Here is a 21957-nt window from a genome sequence, read left to right on the forward strand (position 1 = left end):
ATATATATATATATGTACAGACGTACATATATACATATATATATCCGTATATATATCTGTTTGTACGTATATATGTAGGGTTTTTCATGAGGAGTTTTCGTTTGTTTGTATGGTGCCAGAGACTCTCGGTTGCGACCTTGACAGTGTGCTTCCCTCGTGATGAGGGGGGAGGAGAAGGGGTCCTTCAAACCTAAGAGAACGGTTTCTCAGAAGACAGACAGTTAGCATGTTTCTTTTTTCTCTCTGTCTCTGTCATTTCATCTGTTTCGTTATCTCTCCACCCATGATCATGAGTGAACGTCCTCTTTTTCCATACGAATGCTTTGAGGGATGACAAGCTCTCACTGGATGGTCCTTCTTCTCTCTCAGAATTCACCTCCTGGTTCTGTTTGGTTGTGAAGTGCAATCCATCCTTAGGTCGTCTTCTTTCTCACGATTTCTCTCTTTTTCTTCTCATCGTACAGGTGAGACTCATCAAACTTTCTCATAATATAGGGATAAGGACTCCATCTAGTCTTTGTACGTCTTTCCTTTCATCGATGACTTCTTATCCCATATGGAATTCTGCTGTCTACGTGAAGCCACGGGATGAAGTTCACTCAAGGACTTTTCTTCGTCTCTTTCCTTCAAGTTGTTCTTCTCTCCAATCTTCTTTTAAGTATTCATTGCCTCCCTCTTTTTCTTTGTGACTACACCAGGAAAGCAATATGTTGATTCGAAATGGTGTAGACATTATGGAGACATATTCGGGGGAGCAGTCAGATGTGGAGAAAGGGGATACAACCCTCGATCCTTCTCCATCGTCTTCGATTCTCTTCTCAACTTCTTATGATCAACAAGCAAGTTTATCTCAATCTCTTCTAGAAAGACGAGATGAAAAACGAGGTGATACCGGCGGTGGTGAAGAAGCGGGAAGAGGAGGAGGAGAAGACCCAGGGGAGCGTGGAAGATCATCAGACCACCTGACTTCTCATCCCCATAGTCCTATGATGACGGGGCATGATGGAGAAAGAGGGAATTCTAACAGTTCAGCTTTTTTCACTTTCATCCTCATAAGTAAAATCTTCATTGCTCTCCTCTTAGCTGTTGTACTTATCAGTGCTCTCACCCACCTTGAAGCTGTAGGAAGGGTCGTTAAAGCAGTCCTTGCCAAGGTATGCACGAGAGGGAAGAAACGGGATTTCGATGCAGTAAGGTTGTTCATAGAGGAAGGAAAAAGGAAGAAGATCAGATAGATAGCCTGCAGTCGAGTTTAGGCACACCAAGGAGGGCGGAGAATGTATACTAAGTAGTTTGGTTCAGTCTCCCATGTGAGTGTATCGTAGAACTTGAGGATTCTTTATATAGATACAGATATACTTCATGTATATATATATATGAATATATTATATATCTATTTAGGTCACTCGATTTGTTTCGCTTCTTTCCTACCACAATCATGATGAACAGAAACGTGGCAAGGCGTCGACTTGGTCGTGGTGTATATCTCAAGGATTCACGTTGTGGGTCATTCGATGTCTATCTTTCTACAACAGGTTAGGCAAACGTCTGTTATACAGGCTATCTCTATATCTCTATTGTATCTCTCCAGCCTTTTCTCTCTCTCACATTTACTCCTTATCTTCGTCTGGCTTCTCGATATACCGTCCCTGAAAAGTCACGTTGTTAGGGTCTTGAGCTATTTATCGATCTAGCTGTCGAATCAAAGGAAGAATGAGATGTAGTGAAGAAAGCTTCGTAGCCACCAGCTCGTCTGTGTATCTGTGGTTCACGATATCTCATCATACCTCTATCACTTCAGATCGCTTTCTTTCTCCTTTGTGTGTCTGTCTGAATGTGGCTGTTTGGTAGGTTGAAGCGCTTGGCTATCTAAGTCCCCTCGCATTCATCATCGCTTATATCCTCTTAGTCACGCTCTTCGTACCAGCAGAAGCACTTGTAAGTCTTTCGATGAAACACGACGAAAGAGGAAGCCTAGACCTTTCGCAGGGTCCATAACTCACGTATGTATGAATATATACATGTATGTATATACGGCTATATGGGCAGTTCCCCGTACGATGTGAGACAGCTTGTTGAGAATGTCTTGTAACGTCCTGTCCCCTGTCTCCCATGCATGTACACATATATGTGTATATTTCATATGAGCTGGCGTGTTTGCGTTCTTTTTCCTTCTTGGTTCTTCAGAATGTTGCAGGCGGTTTGATCTTCGTTCGTCTCTATGGCCCTTTGAGTAAGCAGAAGAAGATGAAAGAGACTTCGAATCGTGCGGTGTTTCACATGGCACTGATCTACGCAAGGGGGGGGGGCGAGAGTAGATAGATCTCTTACTTCTCTTACTATGACTACAACACCAATACGCCTTCTCCCACCTTTGGATTCTTGTCTACTTTTACGTTTGCTCTCTCTTTTCACATGTCTATACGTGTTTATCTCGCTGTGTGTATACATAGGGATGTGCTGCTTTATGTGACTCTCAACACCGGTGGATGACAATTTTGCCGTTCCTCTTTTCTCTTTTTCTGTTGTCTTTCAATGGCATGGAGGGAATGAATGCCTTCACTCGTGACAAGATGACTCCAAAGATCGGCAGAGCACTGAGTGTTCATGAGAAATCTTCTCCTCTCTCTCTAACATCTTTCTCTTCTTCTTCGTGGTGGTGGTCTTTTTCTTCATATGTGCTTGTAGCATATACATACATATAGGTAGGTCAATAGATATGCTGCCGGCATATCCAAGTAGATTGGTGCGTAAGGATCATTATGCAAATGCGTGTCACAACTACCATACTGTTGTGCGTGCCACCAATAGACTAAAACTTCTACCCAGAACATATGTATTTAGAGACATAGATACCCGTAGCTACAATGCTTATATCTACATAGGAAGACACACTTCATTTGCAATACCTACAGCCTGCTACTACTGCCTCATGTGTATTCGCGGAAAATTTAGCTCATGTGATCCAAGGAATGTATCTCGCTGTCTGAGGAGTTCATCCGCTTCTCGGCATGTACCTCCGTCTTTGTCTACAGCTCGGTTCAACTGTGTGCACCAGTGTCTCTTCTATGTTCGTTTCTCTGAGTCGGTCCTGTTTCGGGGGATGTCTATATATCTCTATGTATGTACATGTGTCCGAAAGAAATTGAATCCCCCAGAAGCTCACGTCTCTTTCTATCTTATCACTCTTCTTCGTTCTTCCTAAATGCTGTTCGTCTCTTTCTTTATCTGTCTCTCTCTTTCTCTCTGCATTTTTTGATGTGTGTGTGTGCATGCATATGATAGATGGAGTTGTGTCTGTGTCTTCTAGTGTGGTTATTCCTTTTTCTTGTTTTGTTTTTTTGCATGCAGTTGGAATGGCATTGGCCTTCGCATGCAGTATGATAGCTCTCTCTATAGCCGGAGTGGTGTGCTTTGCAATGAGTCGCTACGTCTTTTCAAGAAGTATGGAGAATCTCTTCTCAGGGAATACTGTCTATTATGCCTTTCAACAAGCTGTGGAAGAAGGAGGGACTTTCTTTGTTGCTCTTATTCGGCTTTCTCCTATCCTACCGTATTCGGTAAGTCGCTTTGCATGCATTCAACCTCTCTTCTCTTTCTCAGCTTCACTCTTGTTCCAAGCTCATTGGGTACAAACATACACACCTTGTCTCTGACAACGAATGCTATCTATCTGTTTATCTTTCTTGACTCCTTCTACCTATCTCTGAGTATCTTGCAACTGTACATGGTTGAGTATATGTGTCTTCTCTCCTTCCATTGCTTTCTCTTACATACTCTCCGCGGTTCTCCATCTCTCTCCGTCTAGATTGGCAGATGCCTATACACATGTGTATATAGAGAGTTTGCGTAAGCCGACAGATCGCTCGACTTCCATGACTGCTCTCGGTCGTACAATGTAATTGACAGATAGATAGACAGATAGATCATAGACAAGGCAGTTCCCCCCTCAGCTTCTTCAGATGAGTGTAGGCAGGGACTTCGATGGTTTCCTAAGTGCAACCTTTTCCTTCTTTGTCCTTGTTTATCTTTCTTCTCTTCTCTTCTTCTGCTTCATTTTCCGATGGATTTTCTAAGCTCAGTGAAGGAGGTACACCACCATAGAAGCCATGGAGTCATAGAAGGCAAGATAGAAATTTGATTGGCTAGCAAAACAAAGACGATGAGGTGGAGAATGATACTAAGGCTGTCTTCTTGTTTTATTTCTTGTTTTCCGAATTCTTTCGCTCCTTTGGTATCCTCTCTTTCTTTCTAGATTACGAGCTATCTCTTTGGATTAACAGCACTGAAACTACCTCAGCTTCTCCTTGGCTCACTTTCAAGTGCTCCTCGTAAGTCTCTATATCGAAACTAGGCTTCTTTCTTTTTCTTTTGCTTTTGCTTCATTCTTTTTCCCTGAAGAAAGATTCTCGTAGGCAAGAAGGTCCTGATCATGTCTCCACCTCCTGTTGAATATATATCGGCACGCGAGTCATTTGAAGGAAGATTCTCGAAGAGAGAGAGAAGGGAGAAGAATTGCATTCCGCTCGTCTTTTGTTTTCTATCTGGAGATCTCTCGAGCGCAATTCTCTTGCCTGTATCTCCCTTTCAGGAGAAGTCTGTTCTTCTCTCAGGTAGTTGGATTGCATTGCTGGATAGCTTAGGGGTCATCATAGTTCTGTTTCTTCTCGATCTCTCTCTCTCTCTTTTTCTTTCTTTCGTTGTTTCCGTTGTTCTGCTAGTCGTTTAGAAAGGAAAGAGAGGGAGGGATTCGTCTCATGAAATCTAGTTTCGCGTCTCTTTCTCTCCTTCATGATGGTTACTAGAGGCATGCCAAGGAAAAGGAAGAAAGAAAGGTAGAGGTCCTCGGCGTGAAGGAGAGAGGGGGTGGGTATCTGGTGGTGTGTGATTCTTGTTTGGATTTCTCTTTTGACTCTACAGTTGTCTTTTTATTCAACTGTATCGGAGCTGCCTTGAGAAACATCGACGAAATTGATTTCTGTAAGTACAGACAAGAAGAGGAGATGGGATCGATGCATTCCTTCGATTTTGATAAGAAAGCGACAGTTGTGTCTTTTTCATTGATTCGTCTCATTCTGTATTTCTAGATGTGTGTATACACTCGCTTGGCAACACAAGGAGGATTCATGCTCCTGCTGTTCTCTGTATTTTCGTGCGATTCTGTATATCTCTCTCTACACATATATCTACAAATACAGATACGCGCACATGTGGGTGTATAGGTACCTATATCTATATATCTTCTTCTCCTTTACACCGGCACTTCAAGATATATCTCCCTGTATGCATCTTCCCATAATTGCGAGGCTTTTCATCTGTTTTTGTAAAGGGATGAAGAGCGAGTATCTGTTGATTTCCTAGTCTTCTATTGGGTAGCGATGAGAGCCCGAGTTAGGTCTATATGTAGATGGATACCTCATTTCGACTCCTGAGAGAAGATAGATACTCGCTCTGAAGAAGCCATTGTGATGAGTAGCAACGGAAGGCCAACAACATACACGGAGTAAAGAAGAGTTTCTCTAAGGATGATGTCTCTTCTTCTTGTCTTGTGGGTATAAGAGAAGGGGGTCTTATACTGATGTATGTACACTTCCCTTTTTGTTTTCCGGGGAGGTTTGCATATACGGTTTAAAACACACAGTATGATCTTATGCCTTTGTCATGGATTTTTGCTGGAATCAGCTATCTGTATCTTTTTCTTTTTTTCCTCTTCGGTCTAGTCGGGTCATCCCTCTGCTTCCTCCTTTCTTCTTTTTTCGACTTTTCTTTTCTACTGCTTGTTGTTTTTCTTTTTCTTTAGCTCGTCTACACTGGAGCTGGGAGAAGTCTCTTCTCGGGGCCTTTGGGGTCCTTATGGCATTGGTAAGGAAGAATAGAAGAAAGAAGCTTCATCCATTGTATGGCTGTTTTCTGTTCATGTAGATGGTTGCATACATCTTTATATACATTCTCACATGCCTGCGGCTTTGTACATGGATACCTTTATGTTATATACGTATGTGGAGAAGACTCTCAACTGAGACAAGCTGATGATGTGGTCGAGGTTGTCCCGGGGGCTCTTTGGAGAGGGGCATTCCATTTTACCTCATCTTCTACTTGTTCTATGTGTATATACACTGCCCTGTCACGTGAGTTTTGCTAGTAGTTGCCTGTCTACAGTCGTTAGAGAAAAGGACATGGTTCAAGGGAATGATATAAGGCAAATAAACTACTTTGGGCTCAGCTCGGGGAACTCGAGTTGGCTTTTCTTCTTACTCAAACTTTACTTTTTCTCCTTCTTCATTGTTGTGGTTGCTGCGGTTGTCGTTTTCTTTGCCTTCTTCTTTTCTCTCAACTTCGTGTTGTATTTCTTCGGACTGTCCGTGTCTTCTTCTGTTCACTGGTGTTAATAGTGCACAAAATCAGTCACCCGTGCCTTGGGTCTCTTTTCTCCTTCTGTCGACTTGTTTTTTCTGTCGTGTTCAGGTTTCCTTGATCTACATCAGCGCACTAACTCGAAAGAAACTGGATGAAGCTTCTTCGACAGCACGACCACGTCGTCGCACGCGTATCCATATACGAGGGGAAGATGAGACGATTACAGCAACTTCAGATGGGGGTGTTCTCACCGAAAGACTTCATGTTTCTCAGGAAGGGGAGTCCAGTTTCATCCAGTCTGCTTAATGACCATAGAGGCATGTGCCTCTGTGGCAGGCGTCGGTATATCTATACATAGACATCATAAAAGGGGAAGGCATGAATTTTCGAATGGACTGGTTCTAGCTGTGTACCTCATTTTCTACATCTCTCTTTGTTTGTATAGAAGAATGTTTTGTGGAGACAGTTTTGTCCCTCGTCGGCTCAGTTTGTCATAATGATGATGTGGCATGAGGAGGGAACTGCTCAAAGAGAGTCTTGCGACATGAGAAAAAAAGACCTATGTATATGTATGCATGCATCCATGAACTGATATAAAACATCGACAGTGTTAGGACGAATGTGTATGTAGATGTGTCTTCCTAAGGAGCAAACACATTACCATGGTTCATCCAGAAAGAAGGAGAAGAAGGAATGATTCCCGGGGGATGCAGAGCCTTCTCCCGACTTTGTTGGTTTTAGTAGGTTGGACATCGGGAGAAGACCGTATGAGTGTAGGTTCTGTCTGGTTGCTTCTTTTGCTTTCTGAAGTCATGATGAAAGGTTTCTTCTTCTTCATGTATATGAAGCTGGGGAAAAGATACCCACTATCGTTGTGGATGGCGGGCTCACCAAGGACCTGCCAAGGTCATACGAGTGAGATGACGATGATGATGGTGATGATGATCTTTATCCGGCAATTGCCTCTAATGGTTCGAGGTCTATTGTCAGGCGTTGTTCTTGCTGTTTTTTGATGAGAGCAATGGTTGTGAACACCCTCCTGTGGAAGCTCTTGCTTTCAGAGCCTTCTGAGGAGGGTGGATAGGGGATGTTAAACGAAGAGCTGGTGGTCTTTTTGTCAAGTTCTTCATTTAGCTGGCTAGCCGGTCAGAAATGATAGAGGGATGATGGATGCGAGCGGCGTGGCGTTTATCCGCTCACTACTTGGCCGAGGAAGGGCCATAATACTAGCGGTTTGGGGGCTTTTTTCGACGGAAATGATCAGAAGAGAAAACGGCCGACCCAGTGACAGGAGACAGACGAGGTCTCGTCATTCTAAGGGGACGATGGGTTGGCTGCGGGGAACTAGCTCTCGGAAACTTTGTCGATGACCCACCCCTCCTCGGCACTCATCCCTCTGGCTGATGAGAGACGTGTTTTGCAGCTCTATTTGATAGTCCCCTTGGTTCTTTCCTTCTCTTTCACATCCGTATCTCCTTGGCTGGTGTTGTGCGTAGTCTCGGGATGGTTCTTACAGGGTGCGTGGGCTGTGCTGGAAAAAGCAGTATCAGACTCTGGTCTGGGGATTGAGGGGGACATCCGCCGGTAGGATGGTGCGTACGTACATTGTGCATGTGTGGTTTTGTCGGGGGTACGCATACACTATTGGTAGCGCAGGCATATGCTGTTACAGAATCCTGAGAATCTTTCATTCTGATTTGTCCCGTCTTCGCCAAAGGTTAGTCGTCCTCGTCCTCACTCCTTTAAATTCTGCTGTGGTGAATATTGGAGCTTGGTGGCTCTTGAGATCGCCACGTTAAGGGACGGCCCGAGAGGGCGAACTGGCGGGATGTGATCCAACCGGTCGTAGCGGGAGTGGGCGGCTTCTTGTTCACGATGCTTACCTGTGGCCCGCCCTGTTACGAAACCTTCTTCCACGACCCTTGGGAGGAAGGGTCTGAGTGGTTGTTGCTCGGTACGTCATCTCATGGGGGAGGCGATTGCCGCCATACACACTATGCGCTTGTTATAGTTGCCTGCTGATCAGTTTCTAAGAGACTCAAATTGGTTTTTGTTTGACACTCAAAAGCGAGCGATACTTGTCTAGTGATCCAGGCAACTAGTCAGGCCGGCTGGTGGTACATACGAGACGGTGTGGTGCTTTCATTGCCAAGGCTGGGTGATGCTTACCAAGGAGCTGGGAGATCGAAGGAGCGATACCTTTGTTTTTCGGGACCGGTGCATAGACATACTCGTGGGTCAGTAAATATTGGCACCGTGCACTTCCGTTCTAGCGTTTAAGGTGGTAAAGTATGATGGTTGTGCAGATCAGGGTGATTAGTTGAAGCGGAAACTCAAAGAGGGAAGAAATTGCTGCATCCGAACTGACTTTTTCAAAGTACACAGATTAGCAGCGAGAGTAGTCTGTTACGAGTTGAATGGGAGTTCAGTTCGCCCTGGCGGCGATGAGTGTAGCGGAGGTGCTTCGAAAATAGACTCAATGAGGATTGTATCGTCGGATGATTCCGAACTCGGCTGGCTTTTCGATACCTCGATATCGCAATCTTGTCGAGCCTCAGTTGCTTCCAAGTCACGATGGCCAAGATATTCTTGTGAGTCGCTCTCCGCAACACAGATATGCGCCTCCTGTGGGGGCTTCAAATCGCTGCAACCCGACAGAAGCGCTAAATCAGGAGTAAACTTGCCACTTTCCCGTGGAGAAAGTGTCGGTCCTTGCGGCTCCCGTTTTTTGTCGGTCCTTTCGTCTTCAAACGCTATGCGTCTGCTTGCCTTCTTCCAAGGTGCTTCCCATTTGGGGAATGAAACTCTCAGCAGTCCTCGGTTTCCCATATCTGCACTTTCTCTAGAGTTTTCTCGCGAGTTCCGAGATGCATCAGGAGCGAGCGGCGACGGGGTGTCGGGTTTCGGTACCGCACGAGAACGCCGCGGTGCTACAGTTGTCCGCCTGACTGCTGTGTTCACTTCCGGAGGAAGCAGGCTACTGAGTATCTCCAAGGAAAAGTCGTCGTCGCCTCCCAACGCCCGGAAGTGCGGGCTTTGCGTCGCCATTCCTTCCGCTGGAAGAAGCCCCCTGGCGATCGTCTGCAGCAACAGGGAGAAAAGCCGCGCACGCGTCGTTCAGGAGTAGAAGTGACAACCCAGCCGCATCTTGGCTACGGAACCTTCCACTAGTCAAAAATGTGAAAGCAGAAGGATGTATCTATCTATTGCATCTCTTTTAGAGACTTCTTGAGTGGAACATGGTATAGCCGCTATGAGACTTGTGAGGGGGTGGTCAGAAAGTCCCGACAAATCGTGACTGGGTCCGGCTTTGGTGGATATCATTCTTCCAAGCGAAAAAACAGAAGAGAAGCGTCGCCCCGGATAGCACAGTTCATCATTGGCGCAAGCCCCGGCGCGAAACGTTGTAGCCAAACAATTAGCGGGTAGTACAGATACAATTTTTTACGCGTATCTCTTTTTGAGTGGAAAGGGTAATCCATACAATTGTATAGTCTAATTGCTGGGAAACCTACACACGCCGTAATGCTACCTGGCTTCAACAGCGGTACTGCCAGGATACAAGCGACCGTAGTGTTCGGCTCGCTACGCGTGGGAGCCTGGGAAGCTACGAGACGCAGTTGGCTTGTCCTGACTTGCCTTTCGGAGCTGGGCGTGGACCTCGGGGGCAACAAAGGCCTCGCCCACGTTTGTAGTCGTGCTGCATCCAGCCCGTCGCCTCCGCTTCTGCTGCGTGGTACCAGTATCATCGGTCTCGTTGAGTGAACCCGAGCTCGCAAGCTCGAGCGGGTCTGTAAGAATTTCCGGATTAAGGTCATTGGGAAGGGCCCGGTACACTGGGTTGGTCCTGTGATACTTGTCCACGAACAAGTGTTGGGCTTGAAAATATGTAAGCGTCTCCCATAGAGTTTTTTCCCTCTCTGGCTGCACACCGGGTATGCCGAACACGACAAAAGAAACCTTGAGACTATCTTCGGCTTTTTTTTTACCCAGCTGTCGCGGAGCCACGTTCCGTCACGAAGCGAGCTGCCTCTGGACTGAAGAGGGCAAACATATTCTGGAATGCGGGCAGCACAGTCGCTGTACACGGCACCGCAGCATTGTAACATATTTGACACTAAACAACAAGAGAGTTCCATGCCTCAAGGGTGCAGTTGCTTTTCCTCGGTCGGCTCAGGTTTCGTAGATGACCCATCAATATGGAGTGAAGATAGTACTGCAATGAACCTTTTGGATCCGTCTACATGCAACGTGTGGTCCAGGGCAACTTAGTTACATGGGGGAGGACAACCGGAGCTCGACTCTTCTTTGTACGGTCTAGCTGTGTCCTGCTTGATCTGATAGTGAAGCGTTTCATTCAGTACGCCCGCCGTGGGCCAAGAATGTCGTGGGCCCGCGGGACGGCTGTTGCGGCGGGCTGGCGAACTCACCTGGCACAGGCTGGTCAGGAAAAGTTTGTTCGCGAGCGGAGGTGGGAGCAGCATGACGACGATCACGACGACCAAGCAAGCCGTCATGGCTCCTTGGATAACCGGTCTAAGTGACGCATTGAAAGAAGGTGTAAGAAGGTGAGTCCCCAATAACGGAACGAAGAGCGTGAGGAATTGAGCGAGTCGCAGTGCCTGTCAAACACAAGCATGGGAGCAGCCCTTCTTCACTTTATTCAAAACATCTGTTTGGTTCCAAAGCATGGGCGCAACACTGCAGGAAGAATACGCATACTCGGGAACAAACGGCGGCGGGATTTCGGTGATCGCTTGAATGCGTTGCTCGTGAGAAACTCGAGCTACACAAACGTGAAAGGCGGACGACCGGACATCCTCGGGGCGCGAGGGGGTTTCGAACACTGGATCCATGACCTCGGCCTTATGGATGGATTTGTGTCCGACGGTCTCTGGGAAGCTTACGCGGGAGGGAGCTCGCCGCTGGTCCGCGGGAGTTGCCTGAAAAGCAATCGCCCGCGCCCCTGTTGGCTGCAAGAACGAATTACGTTTCTGCTCATACCGAACTTCGCTGCAATACAGCTGGTGGACCCATCCCTGAAATCCTCGTTTGCTCCACAGGCTGTAGTCACCAGAGAGCCTCACCGTAGCGGGAAGCAGGGCTGATTGGAGGTACGGTCGCTTGCAGCGTCTCAGAAGCAGAAACTTGTAAGTCCAGTAGTATATGCCCCACATGAAGATCGCGATTAGCACCCCAATTGGTAATACGGGGAGATACATCATCGACAGGGCGAACGACTTGAGTACCGTGGCGAGTCTGAACGCAAAACTGTTTGGCTACTGTACACGGTAGTAGCGAAGCACCTCCGATCCGCCTTGCCCTACCAGACGTTGTGCGAATAGCATCACATGAAGAACATGACTACTCTGTGTCTCCGTGGCTTTCCGATCATTAGCAATATCAAAGGTAGATGAGGGTGCACAAAGTGGTGCGGAGCTGGCTCAGAGGATGTGAAAACAAGGGACGTTTAGCACTAGAGCTCGTGGGCAAACGCGAAGGTGGCGCTGCCGCCAAGCTGGCAACTCTGTGGAAACTTGAACGGCCAAAGATGAAGACTGAATCCCGCCGATGAGGAAGCCGGAGCAGTCGGGATGTATACCTCGAGGGCGTGTAAAACATGGGACCTTCGTAGAGGGCGTTATAGTCCGACTGGCTCATACTTGTCTTCCTGGGGTCAATGAATAGGCGCCGCACTCTGTTTATCTATCAGTTGCACACGCAAGCGACATCGGGACTTGGATGGCTTGGGAACAACGAAACGCCTTATCGTACTAGAGCTGACGCACAACTGAAGGATTCGTGCGTCGGAGAAAGCTTCGTCTACCATGGAGCGCACACGACAGCGCTGAACGTAGAGCTTTGGCCGCGGATACTCAGAACACCAACCGGTCTCCCTAGAGCAGCGTGTCCTTTCATCTAGGTGGAGCTTATGTCACTTTTCTGCTGCAAGGTGTCCGGCGGGGCTTCCGCTACGTGGCGAGGGAACGCCAGGCACAGCAAAGTACCAGGCAGTCCGAAAGTCAAGAGTGCGGGCGGCAGGCTTACCAACCAGGTACCAGGAATGGCAGCCACGAGAGGCTCCATCAGCATACAGCAGACGAGCTGGAGAAGAATGCTTTCTGCAAGACCTCCTCGCACATACCTGCACCAGACAAAGCGGGGAGCGCCACTGTGGAGCCGGTGGACCCAGCTCCAGTTGTCAGCCAAGCTTGTGTGCACCTGTGCACCGCTTCCAGCTACCACGAGCACTGTGGCGGACGCAGGCGGGAAAAACGCTGCCAAGCTAATAACAGGAACTGAGGCGAACAACGTGCGCTACTCCACTGGCGGGCGGCTCTTCATTTTCTGCTGCAGCTGACTAAGCAGGGCTTTGCGCCCTCCGGTTCGCTTCCTGACTCCTTGAGCTTATGTGCCGATCTGTCTCTCCGCTCAGATCCACCGAGCAGCCACAGTTCGCTGACTCGTCCGCCAACGAGCAGCGGGGCCTGGCATCTCGGTTTTGCGTACCACCAGGCAGACTCGTTCAACACGAAAATGTACTTGAATGCAGTGTTGAGCGTGAAGACAATGGTCAGCTTTATCAGGGAAGAAGTCTGAGGCACATCGACGAGAGAAAGGTTGATCGGACGTTCTCCTTAAAGAAGCTGCCACCGAGTCGTGAACAACGCCCCAGGAGTCTGCGCCAGTGAAGCGTTTTGGGATTTCCTTGCACTGGGGATATGTACCTGGACAAAAGATCCGTTCGGTGCTCTTTAGAGTGCTGTTGACAGCGGAGACCATTCTCAGCAGGTGACGAAGTGGTATAGAGAAATGCCTTGTGGCGGAAAAATGCGTGAACCCTTAATCGTTGCGGGTCATACCGTCGTAACTATGCACAAATCGTGGTTCCGTAAAGTAGAATGAGGCTGGTCGCTGCCGCGACAAAGACGGTCGGCAACCCTATCCCTCTCTCGCCCAGCAAAACCAAATCACAGCAACGGTATGCACTCGGCGAAGCGTCCCATGTGACCTCCTCCGCATCCGTCGTTGAGAGCTCTCACCAGCTGTTTCCAGTCTGGCATCTCAGTTTCATGAAGTCGAGGTCGCAAGCGTCGCACCAGAGGACAGTCATGTAGAAAGAACACAGACGGCATGCTTGGAACCGAGCAGGCTGCCAAAACGATACCGGCCCGCTACTGGCGCCGCACACAGAAGCAGCCTTGTGTTAGTGTGCCAACCGTTTCCCAATCTCGAAGTGTCCACCTGCCTTGTCATAGCCGCACGGTGGCGCAGAGGCTCGCGGCTCTCTTCTCACCTCCTTAGCAGTGACAGTTTGATATTTTTCGTACTCGGACTGCCGCGCAAACGAGTAGAGAGGAACAGCGTTGCTTTCAGCAAATGTCGCCCAATGAATACTGAGACGCTGACCTCTCACCGAGGAACTGAGGAGCGCCTGCCGTTTTCGCATCCTCGGGAGTCAAATTCTGACGATCCCGGACGGTCTCTTGAACAGCGTTAGACCATGTTGGGGTGGCACAGTGTGAGGGACAGTGTCCCAGAGTCTACGGGTCAAAGCAAGTGAGCTGCCTGTCCGCAGCGGCAAGAGGCCTCTTTCTTCCTCTCTACACGGTTTTCTAGGACTCTCTGTTACAGGTTGCGCTCGACCCTACGCGTGTCAGGCACGTGGTCTTTTTCCGCGGTATAGCACCAACATACCGGACGGCCACCCGCGGCCGATTAGCGCTGGGTGGTTCAGACGGACTTACCATGTAGTCAAGAACAATGGCAACCGCGTTGTTCATCAATGTTGTCACTACACTTGGCAACAACGAAACGAGGAAGTATCCGAACTGGGCTCGGGTATTCAGCTGTGTACACATCAAAAATCCTGAAAAGGGGTACCTGGTTGGACGAAGACCGCGTCTGCCTGCCGGAGAAAATTTGACCGGTTTCGTTTGACACTTACGGGGTCGGCCAGAGAATCCCGAATGTCACTCAGGTCCAGTTTCTCCAACAGATCTTCAATCGGTTTGAACCACTCCAGACCAGTCTGCATGCGCACAATGTCAGGGGGGTCGAGAATAGTAATAGCCTGGTCACAAGGAAAGCTCCCTCGACACAGCAGATGTCTGAAATAATCGCCCTGCCCACGCCCCCTTTTTTTCTTTCCTGACCCAAGAAGGAGTTGCTCCAGCCTACAAAATCCAAACGGTCAGCATGCGCACCTCCGGCGGCGAACCCCTCTGTAGGATAATGTGAAGACACACTCTCAGAGGGATGCAAATCATTCTGACATGTAGCCCTTCAGAGGACCGGAAATGGCCAAGCATGCCCGGCCCCGTGCGGTACGGCAGGGAGTTGGCACATTGTTCAATAGTCCACTGTGATGGCTTACACCCTTGTAGTTCTCGTTGTGGATGCGGACATTCAAGGACAGCAAGACTACGTCAATTGTAAGGGCTACAAACCAAACCACCATCGCAATTGCAATCGTCGCCGCCTGCCAGACACAAGTACAGCAGAAGGAGTAGGAACGAGCGTAGAGCTATTGCAGCGTCGAACAAGTGACCAGTTTGTGAACATTCCGTGAGCACAGTGTTCACAGCAGAAAAACGCAGGGCGCGAACAGGGAAGGGGAACTAACTGCGGGTACACCGGTCTAACTGGCGTGGGAGGCAGAGCCGTGCAATTGCATTACACAAAACAAGGCGACAGAAACTGAGTTCTGAAAGGGTGGAGCTCCTGGCGGCCGTCTACCGACCTTGGCGGCAATGCGCCGACCATCGCTGAAAGCCAGATTCTCCCATTGAATATCCGACGGATTGGGGGCGCGGGAAACCTGAGGCAAGATGAAAACGCGACATAGTACTTGTCTGGTTTGAGCGGGCCGAGAGAAACCCCTTTCCAGTGACACGTTTTTCAGAAAACGCTGGCACTTAGGATGGCAGGTTGTCTTCTTCGTACAGGTCGCCTCCAGCAAGCGATGCATTGAGCCTTCGCCGGCCTTATCAGTCGCTTGAGGGTTCCAAGAACTGGCCATTTTCGAATTGCAGAGGTTTCGCTTCTATCCTGGCAGCACTAGGTCACCCCGCTGAAATTGTCCAACACACTGTTTTTCTCCGCAGCGGGTAGATCCGGAGGCGTCATGTACGATAACTGTTGTGCTCCGAGTAAATGTGAAAACCCTTTCCGAGTTTGGGGGGGTCCGCGATGTGCCGTAGCTCCGGCCTGGCTTTGAGATGATGCAAGGCTTGCAGAGGGAGTAAGCGCTGAAGCTGGTGACGGTCAGTAGGCTAATCTAACCACACCCGTAAAAACTGAAGAACTGCCTAGAGTCTGCCCGTCTTCAGTCTTCACCCGGGTCTCCGCCTAGTTGAAGACACAGTCCCGCTGAAGAAACGGCCCTTCAAAGGCAGACGCCTTTTCAGCTGCTGGCAGACTTGTAAGGCGCACCTGTAGTCGGTACTTGTCTCTGAACAGAGGGTTCTTCTGGACCTTTCCAGGGCGACTAAGAAACTGCATCAGGCTGTCGTGCCATGACTCCTTCCACTTTTTGAGACATTCTCTTTGTTCCTGACGAAGAGATCAGTTAGCGCCCCGGAACCTACACCCGCCGTGCTCTTTGTTGGAACGGACTGTAGCCAGGGGACCTTCGGAAGCAGTGTAATTATCTTACGTACAAGCTGGTAACGAAAAACGGTGATGGCGAATCCTGTTCCCCTGTCACAGTGGTATCAACGGGAAGGACACATGTGAAACACCCCCTGCTGAGAACGGTAGCTCATCGCACAGCTCCTTCCAGACAAGACCATAAAGGCCGCGGCCAACTGTTTTTTTTTTTTTTCTACGAATACAAAAAGAGTTCAATACTTCGCTTGAAGCTACAGAGTACCTTCCATAACCCTCACAAGTATGGGGCCCCCGACAATTTCTTTTTCTGGCGAGTTGTCGTGCTTCGAGGCGACGAGAGGAAAGGCGCGTCCGGTCCGCGCAGTACAGCTCAAGCCGTCTGGCTCCTGTTCGGCATTTGGTGTGATCGCCAGTGATTATTTCAGGCTCGCCAGTTCTTGCCACTCAGCATTCTTTGCCCTCCGCCAGGGCCTCGTCAGCAGCGTGGAGCGGCTTACTTGAGACCCATTGCTTCTAGGCTCTTCAGCTTGTCCTCTAGTTTGGACAGCTGCTGCCGCAAGTTTTTCTCCTCCTGTCGTGCGTGCGTATCCCAGACAGTCAGCCGAGAGCTGTGATTAACAGCACAGGCTGCTAAAGACTACGCTGGGCAGCGTTGTTCTCGGCTCCCAAAACTCCATGGCGGAGAACGGCTTTCACCAGATAATCCTATATGCAGTCAGTGCCTCGTTGCCTGCCACAGTCGGAAACGATTCGTGGATCCACCCACGGTGTGTCCGGCGCATGAAGTGTGTCAGGGCTACACGGAGGAAGGCTTGGCGGATAAAATGGTCTCGCGAACCGAGATTTTGTCGTGCCGCACTCACTCGTGCCTGCTTTAGTTGAGTGATAGCGGCGCCAACCTTTGCATCCTTCCAGGCCAGCCGTTGCTCTTGCTGCCAGCATTGACAGGCAAACAGGGCACCGAAGGCAACAGAACCAGCCATTGTCTTGGCCTGAATCAGCACGCTGCCTGTTTTGTCCGTATGCCCCGCTGATTTCGCGGTGGAACAACGGCGGTAAGAAGGGCTTTTCTAGCTGATCTCATCCATCCCTGTCATCCTCCTCCGCGGCGTCAGCTGGCCGTGGTAATACCTCAGACGTACAAAATCCTGGATTCTCCCGACGCGCCTCAGCTTCTTCTGTATGTAGGTGTGCCTCTTCACGTACTGGTAGTACTGCCCGACGTCAAAGCCTATCACCACCTTGACAATAGAGGCTTCCTGGCCACCACTGAGAGCGTTTTTCTCAAAGAACTTCGCTATTTCATTTTCGTCAACAGCATCAGGTGGGAGCCCCCGGACAGCGACAGCGAAACTGTCCGGCCGCATGATTTCCTCTTCGGACTCCTTTGCTACTAATTGCTGCAGGTTTCCACACGGAAGAGTATGAAACATTCGACCTGCCGAACCATAGCTGCTGCCTAGAATAATCGCCTGGTTTGCCGGATGTGCAGGTTCGGCTCATCGGGCCGCCAACCTTGCTGGGACCCACACTTACCTGCCTACGCATGAAGTGCGGGAAGAGAGCAACTGATACCACTATCGTTATGAATATCATCGAAACAGGAACTAAGGACGATCGCGCTTCGTTGTCAAGGCAACCAGCAGTCCCCAAGACTGAAACAAAAGCAGAGAGGTGAACACACACGAGATAAGCCGCAAAACTACGCGGCTGCTACGGTCGCACCGCATGGCCCTGAACGTCCACTTACTTAGAGTATAGATGGAACAGCTCTCAGACTTTTCGTGAGACCAGTAATTATAGACAAAGAATGTAACCGGGGACAGCAAGATAAACTGAGCTCCAGATAGGACAAACAGCATCTTTAGGAAATCGAAAAAAAGGGGGAAACCTGTTGAGCAGACAAGAGATAAAGGCAGGGCGGCAGATCGCACGTGGGGTTTCTGCGCCGGTTCTCCCGTCACAGCGGAAAAATCGCGCAATGAAATCTGCAAACTTCTGCGCAGACAAATCTGCCTACCGCAGCCGAGGTCTCCAAGCTCTTTGGGGTTGCAGCACAGGTTGTATTTGCCGCATTTCGGATAGCCTGAAGTCGTAAAAAGCTTCGATATGTCGTCTGTATTACGGAGGTCAACGATTAGTCTGTTGTCGATCTTCCGCACTTTGCTGTATTTCCCATGCTCTTTGGCCTCCGTAAGATCTACGCCCGCGGGCCATCCCTCGTCTGTCACACCGGGATCTCGTTCCAGGCATGCTTTGCCTCCGGCGGATCCCTGCTTACGGCTGCAAGCATTGTGACTGCTTCGTTCCGTCCCAACCATTGTCGTTGCTGCTTGGCAGACGTTTTCTTTCGCACACGCGTGGTAGGGACTCCACTATTGAATGGAAGTCAGCATATCAAAATTGCAAGCGCCGACAGCCATACGGAGTCCGCACATTTCCGGGCGAACGGCTCCGCCGAGGCACGTCAATCGGCGAGTTTCTCATACGGGCATCGGAATTTGTCGGACTAACTGAAGTACCTACTCGTCTCAAGTCCTGTTCTGCCAGAGTGCCTGTACTAGTGCTCGGTCCATGAAAGGTGACGCTCGGAAAAGGAGCGGGGTGGCGCTCCATGGACGGGAGCACTGAAAGTCGGTTTCCTGCCGTCGGTCGCACTCGCAAAGGTTGGGGTCCAGCTGGCTTCTGTCGGGTACGATTTTTCTCGGATCTCAGGAGGCGGTCTTGGTTGTCCACCACGGCTAGCTGCTCGGAGCACACTGATGAACCGTGAGCCACACTCTGTCACCTTCGAGTGCCACGTCACATATGTAACCAGCTGGAAGAAAGCTAGCGTCGGCAAGCTTCCGGGGCTGCTGCAGGCTGCTTCCCAAATGCTGCACATTGCCCTGCGGGAGCAAGGCTACCAGCTCCTTGAGCGAAGTAGTCCGTCTGCGCCGCGAGACGACTGTTAGCATCAGTCGCTGCTGGATGGGTAGCTGGCGGTTGACCATAGCTACGTCGCCTTCAACGAACAGGGGGGCCCGTACCACTACCGAAGACTCGCATGTGGCCAGGCCCTGCACAGGCAGCACGGATCAGCTCCTTTACTGTCGGAATGGGAGCTCGTCAGCGCCACCTATACGGCACTCCTCTCGGACCGGGGCACTTCGCTTTCTTGGCCGAGCCCGTTGTGTGCGCTGAAGCCACGCATGCTCGGAGCTGAGACTTCGTGACTCGGCAACTTGGTGGCTCTCTACTCTGCAAGTACGGAGCGCAGCGCACAGAGATCAGAGTCTGCACCCTCATACCAGCTCAAGCCTGCTGTCAGACTGGCTGCTTGTATTAGTTGGTCAGCAGGAGTGCCCAGGGAAGACACTGTTTCATTGAGAGGCGCGCGGGTGCGGTGCTCCGTGTAATGCGCACAGCAAAGAAGGTGTTCGGTCGCCCTAGTCAGGAGATTACTCAGGGTTGTAGTATTCAAACTGAGAGTCTGGTGCCGGATATCCTGGCCCTGTCTCGAACTTCAGTCCGTCTCCTGAAGGCTTCCCAACTGGGAAGGGCCAAAGAAGAACATTATCTCCCTGAGTGGGGCAGCGATTGGACAACTCTTAGACCGTTTGAGAAATCGAGAGGACTTACGAAAACTTGAGCCACGTTCTTCCATAAACCAATGTCGTAGTTCCGGAAGAGATAGCCGCGTCGTTTTTCGCAGAACTCGATGGTGGTCTGGTTCGTCGCTATGAGGTAGGTGTGGTAAACGGTGAAACCTCCAACAATTCTGTAAGGCGGGTGACACTAGCCGGAACAAAAAAGCATAAGGGGTTGATGCTCCTACAGGAAGACAAGGAAGCTGAGGGACGCGCCAAGGAAGATGAAGTACACCGTCTCGAAGGGCACATTGGGGTCAGCAAATGCAGCTGAGACTGAAGTCAGCCGCACCATAAAAACACAGACAAGAGTAGCAGGTTGGGTTTGGCGGACCTGTCGGAAACATTACTGTCGCTGCGTACAATGTATCAACTGCCGCATAAAGTATTGTGAGGTAAAAGTACTTGTAGTTGAAAAAGCCTATGTTATTTGCCACCTGCGCAACAAAGCGCTTTGACAGCGAGCCTTAGACCTGTAGTAAGCGGCTGACCCATGGACAGAAATGATCCATTTTCAAGATACACTCTCTGGTGTGCCGGCTATGATGGCACCGGTCCGGCTTGAAAAGATGGCACTTCAAGCAGTAGCGAAGTCCGCCTTCATTCCAGTGTGGATGGATCCTGTTCAGTTGAAGGGAGAGGCGCAATTCATGCTTACCGTCCCGCTTCCGTTCAAGGAATTCTGACTGTATTGGGGTTTGTCGGTAAAGAGGGATATCTGGCCAACCCAGACGTGTGCTCGGCAGCATATGTCAGCAACTGCGCTCCGTACCAGGAACACCACCGGGGTGTGTCGCACAGGTCTTGTAGAATGACCAGAAGACCATGAACGTCAGGATATGGCCTTTCATTGAGCAGGTTTCTCGAGGCGTGACCTGGTATGGAAAAATAAGATACTCACCAACGATGAGGTGAGCGATGCCTTCGCTTCTCGCTGCTTCATCGCGGAACTCGGGAGGGATGTCCAATTGTAGTAGTGGGACGCAATGGTACTGCACAGGGGGTCCAGGCGCCGCGCCGTCCTCTGTCCGTTCGGACTTACCACTATGAAAATGGAGTAAAGGATCACGGAAATCGTCAAAATGACCTGTGCCAGAGCAGCACATGGATCAGGAAATATGGCGACTTTGCAGCATACTTACGACCACCGGCATGTAGCGCGTAAGGCCACGGCGAGGTTCTCTGGGCGGCTCTGCCATCTTTCGGATAAGGTAGAATTTGCAAATTGTCGCGATCCCGGACACCAAATTGTGTCCCGATTGCGCAGACGATCACGCCGCTCGTGTGCGTATTGTTAGTTACTATATATTCGTGGAGACCGAGACTGCCTTGCCTACCGCTGTACATACACCGCAGCGGCACGGCCACTTCGACGCACGATGTGACGCGCGCCCACTATGGTACAGGGGTTCCAGCTTCTTGTCCCGTGTCTGTCCGTGACATCTGGGTAGGGGTCACATGTGTCTGGCCGGACCTTCGCACCTGTCAGTCCTGCCCGGAGAAATAAGCATGCAGGACTCGGCGGCCACTGCTGTCTCTTTCATCCAGTGCTCCGTGCCACTTGAGAGCCGGTTCTCGCGCCTTTGACTGCCACCGTTTTCGGCCCGAGTGCATGCTGGAAGTGGAGAGTCTTGAGGAGACGGTCACTGAACAAGTCCCTTGCTAACTCCTTAGCTTCGTGCTTGCTTAAGCCAGAACTGGCAGTCACCACTCAGCCTGCAGCCGGCTACAATCCTGTGGCCAGCTCCTCTGCCGACGTAGCGAAACTCTCCACTACCTGGGGCCGGAGTAGCAATTACAGCAAGCCATTCACAGAAAGCAATAAGGCGCTGCGTCGCGGGCTGTTGTGGGGAGAAAAATGACCATCGAATATCGTGAGGACCGCAGTTACAGCACTCCGTCCAAAGAAAACGATAAGGTGTCGCACGGCGAGCTGTTCTGTCAGAAAACGTACTCCTGACTCCCAACGTGAACACCCGAAAACAGTCGGTGGTGCAAGGTGTCTGTGCCAGGTGCGTGCTCGCGTCCATCGGTAAATACTGTGTGTCATTCGAAGAACAAGTGAGAGGAGACTCCCATTCATGGGAGCTTCACACAGAGTTCAGAACTTTTTCTTTTGCTATCCGAGTCCTCCTCAGTTTGGCAATCCATCGCAGTTGACGAATTTGAGAATCACCGCTCTATTACTTCCTCTCGACAGAGGAAATACTGAGAGGGTTCCCATGCTAGGGAACGGACGGAGTCATGAAGTGCTGCCCGCGACCTGAGTCAAGTAAGACTGCAGGTTGAGGGTGGACGTTCGGTTGTCGGATTTCAGCAACGGGACACAAGCACTGGGCAAGGCCCATCCAAAACGTGA

The 21957-nt window shown here is 50.1% G+C and overlaps 2 protein-coding genes across 2 annotated transcripts in view; one reads left to right on the top strand and one right to left on the bottom strand.

Annotated features, from left to right (window-relative positions):
- The window catches only part of CSUI_004111 (snare associated protein), a 10795-nt gene extending 2013 nt beyond the window's left edge, over nt 1-8782 (top strand). The window contains exons 2-10 of the mRNA XM_068064306.1: nt 370-464; nt 699-1154; nt 1852-1938; nt 2188-2233; nt 3352-3560; nt 4256-4331; nt 4921-4980; nt 5801-5862; nt 6466-8782. Of these exons, the coding sequence (XP_067923714.1) occupies nt 370-464; nt 699-1154; nt 1852-1938; nt 2188-2233; nt 3352-3560; nt 4256-4331; nt 4921-4980; nt 5801-5862; nt 6466-6663 (1289 nt within the window). The 3' untranslated portion in view covers nt 6664-8782. The remainder of the gene's footprint in view (nt 1-369; nt 465-698; nt 1155-1851; nt 1939-2187; nt 2234-3351; nt 3561-4255; nt 4332-4920; nt 4981-5800; nt 5863-6465) is intronic.
- CSUI_004112 (gtp-binding protein related) lies at nt 8770-18344 on the bottom strand (the record flags this gene model as incomplete). The annotated part of the gene is made up of 16 exons (XM_068064307.1): nt 17654-18344; nt 17506-17624; nt 17112-17369; nt 16833-16901; nt 16467-16577; nt 15793-15912; nt 15101-15178; nt 14735-14839; nt 14306-14389; nt 14106-14207; nt 12868-12953; nt 12433-12502; nt 11476-11616; nt 10788-10979; nt 10018-10281; nt 8770-9438 (listed from the first exon to the last, which is right to left on the bottom strand). Coding segments are annotated over exons 1-16 (3105 nt in total), but the record flags the coding sequence as incomplete, so codon positions are not given.
- Between the last annotated feature and the right edge of the window lie 3613 nt (nt 18345-21957).

This window comes from Cystoisospora suis, assembly GCF_002600585.1.
Source record: "Cystoisospora suis strain Wien I chromosome Unknown contig_1864, whole genome shotgun sequence".
In the NCBI taxonomy this organism is placed as follows: Eukaryota; Apicomplexa; class Conoidasida; order Eucoccidiorida; family Sarcocystidae; genus Cystoisospora; species Cystoisospora suis.